Genomic DNA, 10,085 nt, shown 5'->3' with positions numbered 1-10,085 from the left:
ATGGATAAAGAAAACCACTCAGTGGTGACGGAGTTTATCTTTATGGGCATCACTCAGGACCGTCAGCTGCAGATCATCTTCTTTGTGATTTTCCTCCTGGTCTACCTAGTCAATGTAGTGGGGAACATTGGTATGATCATCTTGATCATAGCAGATACTCAGCTTCACACACCCATGTACTTTTTCCTCTGCAACCTCTCTTTTGTTGACCTGGGCTACTCCTCAGCCATTGCCCCCAGGATGCTGGCTGACTTCTTAACAGAGCGCAAAGTCATCTCCTTCTCTAGCTGTGCCACCCAGTTTGCGTTCTTTGTAGGTTTTGTAGATGCTGAGTGCTATGTCCTGGCCGCCATGGCCTATGACCGTTTCGTGGCCATCTGCCGACCCCTCCACTATGGCACTCTCATGTCCAAGCGAGTCTGCTTGGCCCTCATGCTGGGCTCTTACCTGGTCCGGCCTGGTGAGTTTAGTGGCCCATACTTCCCTCACCTTCAGTTTGAGCTACTGTGGTTCCAATATTATCAACCACTTCTTCTGTGAAATCCCACCACTCTTAGCCCTCTCTTGTTCAGATACCTACATCAGTGAGATCTTGCTGTTTAGCCTGTGTGGCTTCATTGAATTCAGCACCATTCTTATCATCTTCATCTCCTATGCTTTCATACTCATCGCAATCATCAGAATGCGCTCAGCAGAAGGCCGCCTTAAGGCTTTCTCCACCTGTGGGTCTCACCTCACTGGCGTCACCCTTTTTTATGGCACAGTCATGTTTATGTACCTGAGGCCAACATCCAGCTACTCCCTGGACCAAGACAAGTGGGCCTCTGTGTTCTACACTATTATCATCCCCATGCTGAATCCCTTGATCTACAGTTTACGGAACAAGGATGTGAAAGCTGCTTTCAAAAAACTAATTGGAAAAAAACCTCAAGAATAACAAAATATGAAGATTTCTTATCACTACAGGTAATTGATAGAGATATAAGGGTGGTGGTAGGAGATAGGAAATGCTACTTTCCTAATAAACGCTACTGAAGCTACTATCTACTTGTATCAATCTTTAATTCTGTAGGGTTTTCTATAACCCTTAATACTCTGAAATGAAGGAAATATAAGTTACTATTTTTGAAAGGCATGCTGAGCAAGATGCATCTGTTTTTTTACTTGACTTTGGCTCACTCATTGCTTAGAAATGGAGACACAACTTGAATAGGGGACTATTTATTTAATAGTCAATTACTCTAAAGCATATTTTTTCAGGGTTATGAGGAATTAACAGATCCAAACATTGAAAATTTCTCTACATTAAAAACAATTCAGAGAAAATGTAGTTAAATATGTGGGGAATGGAACTGGTATGAGAGATGGCTTAACTCAGCCTAGGAGCTACCCATTCATATACTCAGCAAAAACTTTTAAGTGCCAGATATATGCCAGGTTCTGGAGGATACAAACATAAGAAGTGCATTTGCCAATGAGGAGTTTATTTTGCTTCCAGTTACTGTATTATCTCTCTGATACTATTACCATCAATAACTAAATAATGGGCTATGAAAACCCCAAGAATAAGAGCTGCAGACTTAGGTTCTGCTGCTAACTGGGTATGTGAGTTTTGACAAGACCCTTCTCTTTGGTGTCCTCAGTTTTCCCTTCAGTTAGTGGTTGGTTTCACCTGGATCTCTTGGGTCTCCTCTGCCTAATATTTACATATTGTTAACTTCACATATTGACATCATTTTAGCTTTCAGGGAAGCCCAGGGACTCTGGGATCCTAAGAGACATACAATTTCTGAGGCTAATTTTAGCAAGATTGTAATGTCTACAGGATTAGTGTCCTATTCCCATCCCAAATCCCCTATGTCTTCTCTCTCTCTTCTGATATAAGTTTAGTTTAGCCCTAGCCTTATCCTAGGGTGTGGGAATCTTCATGATTTCCACCATCCATCATCACTGGGCCCTTATCCAAGAATAGTTTCATTAACCCTGAGGTATCAATGACTGACAATAGAAGAGACCTAACTCCTCTCTGCACATCTCAAAGCTACAAATCTTGAATCAAAAAACAAGTGCATCAGGTATCAACAGCAAGTAAAGGGGGCAGCCTGAGATCAGAGGATAGCTAAGTTTTTCTCAGATATGCTAAAATTCTATCACACCATCAGTTTCTAACACTTCCAAACAATAATGTTCCTATCTCCCACAGCCACCCCAAGGGCAATATAATTATCCTAAAGCATGTAGTATCCCCATTGATCATGAAAAGCACCAGAGTTTTAGGGATAAAAGACCTAGGATTTACTAGGCTTTTTAATGGGTATCATTGTACATGAATTAAAATTAGCCTGATGCAAATATACACAGCCATATCATGAACTTCTGAAAACATATTTCCGATGTCACATTATGAAGAAAGTACAGCAACTATGGACAGGTATAGAACTGGCAGTCCAGAAAGAGTCCAGAGATTTAGCCTTCAGTTTCTTTTTTAAAATAATCTAATGTGAAAATCCACATGATGTGTGAAAAATAATAGATATTTTCTATCTCATTAACTACAAACCAAGTATACATTATAATTAAAAGACTAGTTGCCTTAGAATCAGGAAGAACTTTGAGTCCCATTTCTGCATTTCTACTCAGTGATGTCCCTGCTGGAGGATTACTTTTTTTTTTTTAATTTGTTGTATTCAGTCAAAGTTAATGATAGAATCAAAAAGTGATCCAAGAGCTATGCTTTCTACTCTAATGGCAAATATTCAAAGAATCCCTCATGTAAATTCTATTATTTTCTTGCTCTGACTAATGGCAAGTTACCTAATCTCTATCAGACTGTTTCTTCATCTATTAAATGAGAATAATAATGCTTACCTTCTAGCATTTTTCAAAGGATATGCTGTAATCTCTGTAAAGAATCCATCACATAAAAGATAATTAATAAACTTTAGTTGCTTCTATTTTTCCTTCATATATATCTTAGATATCTATAATTCTGCTATTGATGTGATGCAGTATAATGAGGAAACTGTTTTTTTCTCATGTAATTGATAGTGAAAGTACACATATCAATCTATAATAGTGAGAGGAAAATGGATAGAAGTTGGGTCAACTTAGTGTTCATCCTACTCCCAGCAATAATCATGTCAGATAAATACCCTCGGGTCTCTGCAGCTCAATCTCTTCATCAATAAAGTGAGAATGAGTATTTACACCTTCTCAATTCTATTAGTTTGCTCAAATAAGTAATAAATAAATAAATGCCTTATGTTTGGAAAGGCCTGAATTATCTTCCATACATTAACTACTTTGCCCAGTGATAAAACCATAGCAAAGGTAAATATATCAATCATGTTCTCTAGAATAGACTATAAAAGTCACATGAGTAGGTATTTTCTCTAACCAACAAAGACTTGGCACTCATTCTACTGGGAACTTTGAAAAGCAAAGATTGATGTAAAAGTGATTAAGAGGGGAGATGTCAGAGTGAGATAAAGCTGAGATTAAATTCTTCTGCTGCTGCTTTCAAGCGATGTGACTTCAGTTGAGATTTTTTTTTAAAACAATCTGTGCTTAACACCTGGTGGACAATATGTAAATTACATATATATCCTGGCTTCATGGAATTGGCATACATAAAGAAATAAAATAAATGCAAATGTCTTGTGCTACAGGAGGAAAACTACCAAGAGAAGTGCAGACAATATGCTATAGGGATTCACACTTGAAAAACAACATTTCTTCCTGGGAGATTAAGGAATTTTCATGGAGAAGGGAGCATGTGAGTTATTTTGGGAAGCAGGGCCCAGAAATTAAAGAGAGAAGCAAATGAAGTGAGGAATGGCAGAAGAAGAAAAAAAAAAAAAACATAGTAAAGAAAGGCAAAGAGCTTGGAAACCAGGGGACATTTCCACAGGTTATTTTGCCTGGGTGTCTGTTAGGATTGGTGGTAAAGCTGAAATGTAGGTCAAGACTGCACACTAATTTAGGAAATGGCAATTTATTGCTTGGAGAGTAGGAAGCTTGTCATTTGTGATTCAAGAGAAGGTTCTTCTTTGTTCCTTGACATTCTGTCCCTTATCCATCAGCAGACCAACCTTTGGGGAAGCCAGTATAACAACATGGCCTTTATATTGGTAAATTCAAGTTGATTCTGGCAACTTCAGAAAGGTTTGGTGACATAAGATGGCATGTTCTTCTTAATGGAGCTTGGATGAAACTCATAGTTGGTTTTATAGCTGGTCTTCTCCCAGGGGAGGAATCCAAGCTGAAGTCTCTGCCTTCAATCTCTGCCTTAGAGAGAACACCTGGATCACAAGGATCTGAGATTTCTCATCTGCCCCATAATTATCCTTCTCCCTTAACTCAGGAGTTATGACATGACCAAAGTCCTTTGCTTAGCATTCCAGGCCCTCCCCCTTAAACCACCTCTCTGATATTCCTTCCTGCTATCTTTGAGCAACAGATTCTCCAGCAAAACCATTTCTTTAATGGTCCTCCAATTTTTCTACCTATGTATCCTTCTAAATCCCCTCCCCTCTCTCCTCTGTGCTTCCTTAATAGTCCCAGCTGCATATCTCAGGACATCCAAATTCTTCTCTTCCTTCAAGGACCAGCTCAAACATTACTCCTTGAAATGCCCTGTATCTGAGCTATTAGACTGGGAAAAAAAAAAAATACCACTCTTCTGAACAGCAGCCTTTAATTTATAATTTCCTTATGGATGTGTGTGTAGATATTATAGTTATGCACATGCATGTGCAAATGTGTCTAAGGCAGACACTATAAAAGATGTACCTGAATTGCCCCATACCAATAATGAGGTTAGGATGGACACTGAAGGAACAGCATGCTTATGAAAAGAAAGGTGTGAACTGGAGGGTATTATGCTGAGTGAAATAAGTCAATCAGAGAAGGACAATCATCATATAGTTTCACTCATACATGGAATAAAAGAAATAGTGAAAGGGATTATAAGAGAAAGGAGGGGAACTAAATGGGAAAAATTAGAGACAGAGACAAACCATGAGAGACTCTTAACTTGTAAACAAAGGGTTGTGGAAGGGAGGTGGGTGGTGGGGATGGGGTGACTGGGTGATGGGCACTGAAGAGGGCATTTGATGAAATTAGCACTGGTGTTATAATATATGTTGGCAAATTGAATTTAAATGTAAAAAATATTTTTTAAAAGGCATGAAATGAACCATTTGTTGGCTAGACTGCTTCTAACAGCTATATGCACTGTGAAAACGTGCAGCCACATGAGGGCTCTGGAAGCAGCTGTACTGGGATCTGTGTGTTTAACTCTGTTTGACTGAGTGTTAATGAGAAGAATAGGTTGCTGGAGTAAGGGTCCATGATAAAATCAACACTGTGAATGGCATCCACACATGACATCTGAAGATCTACATTTTCGGCTTCATCTTAACCATCTCCTTCCACATCCCACCTCCCAGAAGAAGTTCAAATCACATTGAACTCAAGGATATTGTGAAATCTCTCCCTTTGTATACTTTTGCTAATGACAGTCCTATGCCTCAAAAGCCACTAATCCACCTAGAAAACACTGTTTTATGTCTCAAATCAATCATCACTTCTGTAAATTATTCCTGGACTCACCCCTTCTAATCTGCAAAATGGCACCACTAATACCTACTCACGAAGTTGCAATGAGAACGAAAGATAGTCTAAATGTGGCCAGTTGTCCCTCCTGTGAAAGGCAGTTTTGTTTTTTCCTATTATCTTGAAGTAGGTATCAGTACTGCTACTTCTCACTCTTAAAAATGTCCTAGTTTAGGGGATCCCTGGGTGGCTCAGTGGTTTGGCGCCTGCCTTTGGCCCGGGGCACGATACTGGAGTCTGGGAATCGAGTCCTGCGGCGAGCTCCCTGCATGGAGCCTGCTTCTCCCTCTGCCTGTGTTTCTGCCTCTCTCTCTGTCTCTCTCTCTCTCTCTGTCTATCGTGAATAAACAAATAAGTCTTTTTTAAAAAACGTCCTAGTTTAGATATTGAAATATAAGAAAAACCTAAGTAGTTTATTTAAGCACTTTGGGGTTTAATAAATGGTGGCTTTCCTCTGTGCTAGGTACATACTCCTTTAATATAAAAGCTTACTTGATAGACTGTGAAACATTAAGGTAGTCTCATTTTTTTGTCCTTAAGTCCTGGCATATCATAAGTGAGTAACAAATGCTCATTGAACAAATGAATGATCATGCCTTCCTGGACTAGAGAACTACCAGAACCTGGTCCCAACTCTGGGCCTCAGGTAACCTGCCAAAGATACACATAAGATCTTGAAATTCATAGGACAAAATTATTGGCCCTATATTTTAAGATGATGAAGCCAGAGTTACGAAAGTTTAAATGGTATGCGAATGTGCTCTTGGCTTATAATTAGTAGAGCTGGGATTGAAACAAATAAAAATATTTGTTAAAATAAAATAAAAATATTTTAATTTTTTTTAAGATCTTATTTATTCATAAGAGACACACAGAGAGAGAGAGAGAGAGGCAGAGACACAGGCAGAGGGAGAAGCAGGCTGCATGCAGGGAGCCCTACATGGGACTCCATCCTGGGTCTCCAGGGTCACGCCCTGGGCCTAAGGCAGGCGCTAAACCGCTGAGCCACCCAGGGATCCCCGAAACAAAATTTTTAAATTTTTAACCTGGTGTTCCATAAAATAGGAAAGTGTGCAGCCTTAAAGAAAATGACAGGCATAATCAGAACTGGGGAACCCAAATAAAGGTCTGGTTTGCAGCTATATTAAGTTTTATGATTTGATTAAATTGATTATTAGGGATTTAGACAGGATTGTAGTGTGAAGCATCTGTTGAAAGGTTAACATTTGGGCAGCCCCGGTGGCTCAGCAGTTTAGCGCCGCCTTCAGCCTGGGTGTGATCCTGGAAACCTGGGATCGAGTCCCACGTCGGGCTCCCTGCATGAAGCCTGCTTCTCCCTCTGCCTGTGTCTCTGCCTCTCTCTCTCTCTCTGTGTCTCTCATGAAATAATAGATAAATAAAATCTGAAAGAAAAAGAAGGAAGAAAGAAAGAAGAAAGAAGAAAGAAAAAGAAAGAAAGAAAGAAAAAGAAAGAAAGAAAGAAAGAAAGAAAGAAAGAAAGAAAGAAAAGAAAGAAAGCTTCACATTTGCCTATGACCACAGTGAGCTGAATCTTTGCAAAATCACATGGACTGGATGAGTCACTATAACCTGAAGAAGCAAGGGAAAGAGGCAAGATAGGAGATAATATCAAAGAAATAAGTGACTTTCAGATCATGCTGAAAGAATAGTATCGAGGAAGAATGATCAGTTTCACCATGACTTTCTTCCCATTCAGTATTTTACAATCCTCATACTTCTTGACTGGAATTAATGTTTTTCATTTCGAGGGGAAAGATAACTCATTGAGAAAGCTGGTAACATGATCTATGACAAGAGTGTGCATTATATTCTGTATACCTAAAGTGACATTAAAACCTTTCAGCATCGCATTATTCTTAAAGTAAATCAATCAAATCCAAAAAGTGAAACAATAAAAACATTTCAGAAGAAATTCTGACAGATTTATGATATATAAATTCAATAATAAACTTATAATAAGTCTATTCCAGAGAGGACAGAAGTAGCCAAGATGTAGATAGAGACATGATTTATTGATACTTAAAGATGATCTAATCCGACAACAATCTCATTTTGTAAATGAAAAAAGTGAGGTTTACAGAAATGGAATGATTTCTGCATATTAATATAGCTAAATTAAAACCTGAAATTATAACTTTATTATCCTCATTCCAAATATAGTCTCTTATGCTACACAATAATACTGATTAATCAAGCACTGAGAGAATGTAGCTCATAGCAAAAGTTCATTTTCTAATATTTTGTTTACTCTAGGCTTTAGTTTTATTTCAATATGAACAAAGTACTAGTTAGTACATTTCCTAGATATGCTGTTATCTCGTTACTGTGATCCTAAAAAAAATGTAGGAAGGAAATAATTCAGTAAGACATTTGATGTTGTGAAGGACCAATAATTGCTGAGTTCACATTATTTGTGTTAATCTTAAAATTGTTATTTGTTCTAGCGATGATCGTAACATATAGGACATAGAATTATCAGTTAAAAGTCTTTAAGTGTTACATTTTCCTTTTCTGTCAAAAGAAGCAAGCCTAGAAAAAGAATAAAGCTTGCATGAAAAGGTCTAGTTGGATGGGAAACAAACTGAGGGTTACTGGGGTGGGGGAGAAGAAAGACAGGGTAACTGGGTGATAGGCGTTAAGGAGGGCATGTGATATGATGAGCAGTGGGTGTTATATGCAACTGATGAATCACTGAACTCTACCTCTGAAACTAGTAATACAGTATAGTTATAGAATTTAATTTAAATAAACTTATTTTTAAGTTCTAGCTGGGTGCTAAGATAGGGTATTGCGTTATTATTCTTCATTCACACAACTCCAAGTTACTGATGAAAACAAACTAGTCATAATGAATTGATTAGGTCAAGTAATTGGTCTAAATAAATATTTTTAGAAAAAACACAGAAAAATGTTCACTTTCATTTGTTTACATGTTCTGGCTATGTGTCTTCCCTGTAAGAATGGTTTTGCAATTTTTTCTGCATTTTTAACTAGTTCACTCATTTATAGAGCTGAAAGGTAAGATGGATTAGTCATTTTTGTGAAACAAAAAATAAACTTTCCATTTGTTGTAACTTCAGGCATTTTATGCCCCTTTTTCAAAACTAATTTAAAGCTTCTAAATCACAAATAGCTAACTAAATATGTATTTCTTATTTGATAATATCTGAGAGAATTTTAAATATTACTTTTCACTTTCAATTGTCCAGAAGAAAGTTAATTAGAAGTATGTGTTTCTAATCCTCATTCACATACTAAGCAAATATATTATGTATAAAGTCATTTCTTTATCAAGGAAAATATGCAAGAAAAGCACCCCACTATGTAATGAATTTGACTAGTTGGTTAGTGATTTTGCTTTTTACTTTTTAAATCAATTTTAAACCAGTGAAGTCCTCTTTACCTATTTCATCAGAGATGCTTCACTTAACTGATTGCGTATGACCTTCATATTTAGATGGAAGAAATAGTTGCATTTTAGTTGTTGAATATATGTGAAAGTGAGTTATACTCCTTTTATTTTATTTTAAATTGTAAAACAGCAAGTGAGAAAATTTTAGGAAATAAGGTATCTAACTTAATAACATGTTAATCAAAAGCCATATTTAAGCTTATTAAGTATAATAATGCTAAATTATTTTTTCTATTCTCTTCATTCAAAAAAGTAATTCTTTTTTAGAGACACCACTGGTGCAAAGCTTCAAAACACAGGAAATATTCATTTTCACAAATTTGTGAGATCATATATATATGTACACACACATATATATATTCAGAATATATTATATATTCTGTCTACATAGTAATCAGAAAACCTTTCAAAAAGTAAGTTGTGTCATATCACCCTCCTTCATAATACTTACATTTTACTAAGAATAAATCTTTACTCCTTACTTCCTGAGATAACTGCATGGTCTGACTGCTGTATGAAAATTAAATGAAGTAATATTTTGATAGATTTGTTACAATGCAGGGCTATATGTAAAGGGGTCAAAATTGGTCTCAGAGCTGGTTTCCCTGTAAACTACAAAATTAGGACAGATGTGAAATGTTACATCCAAAAACCTTTATCTGAAGTTCTTTATTTGAGTTAAAAATTCAGAATGTTTCTCTATATGAAGATGCTTTAGATCCTCCAGACAGTAGTAAGATATTTCATCTTAGTCATAATTTCGAACATTAATTTCAGTTAGTCTATGATTTTAGAGAACCAAGATTTCTCAGGGAGTAAGAAAATAGTCATGCAACAAAAGGAGTTGTTTTGACACATTAAAGCCATCATTTGTCTTTGGGGCAGATATGTTTCCTTGTTGAGTTTGCAGCTAAATTTATGTGTCCTTTATGAATGGCAAGAGAAACATTGACTGTACAAGGTCTTATTTATTGTCTAATTTAATATTCAGAAGTCAGTTATCTTACTAACAGCTTAAGGGTCCCATTAAGACCCC

At 36.8% G+C, this 10,085-nt stretch overlaps 1 protein-coding gene across 1 annotated transcript; it reads left to right on the top strand.

Annotated features, from left to right (window-relative positions):
* Window positions 1-937, top strand: OR5AR1 (olfactory receptor family 5 subfamily AR member 1). The gene is given in 2 exon segments (NM_001389205.1): window positions 1-451; window positions 453-937. Coding segments are annotated over 2 exon segments (936 nt in total).
* Window positions 938-10,085: the final 9,148 nt, after the last annotated feature.

This window comes from Canis lupus, chromosome 18, assembly GCF_011100685.1.
Source record: "Canis lupus familiaris isolate Mischka breed German Shepherd chromosome 18, alternate assembly UU_Cfam_GSD_1.0, whole genome shotgun sequence".
Taxonomy (NCBI): Eukaryota; Metazoa; Chordata; class Mammalia; order Carnivora; family Canidae; genus Canis; species Canis lupus.
Note: the sequence above shows the minus strand (reverse complement) of the source record. Positions and strands in the feature narration are given on the sequence as shown.